The sequence below is a fragment of the Etheostoma spectabile genome, chromosome 15 (genome assembly GCF_008692095.1).
Source record: "Etheostoma spectabile isolate EspeVRDwgs_2016 chromosome 15, UIUC_Espe_1.0, whole genome shotgun sequence".
In the NCBI taxonomy this organism is placed as follows: Eukaryota; Metazoa; Chordata; class Actinopteri; order Perciformes; family Percidae; genus Etheostoma; species Etheostoma spectabile.
This window is the reverse complement of record NC_045747.1, coordinates 29927969-29929261: the sequence shown is the minus strand read 5'-3', so window position 1 is coordinate 29929261 and position 1293 is coordinate 29927969. Positions and strand designations below refer to the sequence as shown.

Here is a 1293-nt window from a genome sequence, read left to right as displayed (position 1 = left end):
TTTCTCTTGCGCCAAGATACTTTTCTCTGAGTACCAGTGAGAATGACTGCCGAGGAGGTATTCATCTTCCTGAAAACGCAACGAAATGTACCTGATAGTGTCAACAAACTTAAAGATGATAGGTGGTTGTGAGAAAAGTATCTGGTGCTCGCTAGGAAAAAGTGTCACCCTGATATAATATTTATAACTCCAACACCAAATGCCCAAAGTTTCATAGCATTTAATTTTGTACATGTACTGCCCAAGTCTCAGAAGTACACATTGTGCTAAAATGTTGACACTGCACTACAATCCTTCACTGCAGGGATCTTCAACAGGGGGTCCTCAAAGTCAATGCAGGGTGGGCCGCCATATTTTAGTTTTTTCAAAAAATTGAAATGTCTTACCATGAATCCAACATATTAGCAAATATAAATCCCCATTGCTTATTGGCTTATAGGTAAAGTAGTCACTAAGGTAGCCATCCACAGATCCAGTTCATCCTAAGGATTCACTGTGCTACATGTATGAACAAACTGAACCTGAACAAACATTATTTTATTAGCTTAGTATTCAATGCAACAATTGGTATGTGTAAAGGCTTTAGGCCACCTTACATGTTATTGTAGGTCTAGTTTAATATGTAATATGCATTTTATACAATATAGGGTGTCTCTGCTCCATTTCTCTCTGTTAAGGGGTCCTTGGCTTTTAAAAACAAATTAAGACCCCTCCTTTACTGAATTATTATCAATAGTTAGTAATAATCAATTCATGCTTACCCATTTTCAAATGCATGTTGTTGATCTTTAAAATCAATCAGGCCGCCCATTGACGCACAGCAGGCCGAGTCGTGTCTCTCATCCTTGATGCTGATTGGCAGGGGAGGGGCACCAAGGGGAGAAATAGCCAATCAGAACATTTTAATTCTTACATAACAACACACCCTTTATTTTATCAGTCCTTCATTTTTTACCATCATCCCCCGGGTGATGGTGATAAAGGACTAGATAAGTTTAGATGCAACTTTATTGTCTTTGCACAGAGTAGCAGGTACGCTGAGACAATGGAATGCAGCCTAGCACAAGTGGAAAAAGTAGTAAAGTGCAGAGCAATGTAAAGAGTAAATCTAGAATATATAGAATGTTTAACAAACAGAAGCAATAAACTGACTACCACAAAAGTCCATGAATCAATACATCTGAGCTCCAAATGATCCAATACACACTGGACGAGGGGCCCGCAACTGATTTTACACAAAAAGATCCGTTGTAGTCAAGACCCCCTTTGTCGAGTCCAAGACAAGTGCAAGAC

General features: G+C 39.1%; 1 protein-coding gene across 1 annotated transcript in view; it reads right to left on the bottom strand.

Annotated features, from left to right (window-relative positions):
• LOC116702269 (NACHT, LRR and PYD domains-containing protein 3) overlaps nucleotides 1-1293 on the bottom strand; it is a gene marked incomplete at both ends in the record, with an annotated part of 4730 nt that overhangs the window by 1880 nt on the left and 1557 nt on the right. Inside the window, 1 exon segment of the mRNA XM_032536426.1 lies at nucleotides 762-851. Coding sequence (XP_032392317.1) covers nucleotides 762-851 — 90 coding nt within the window.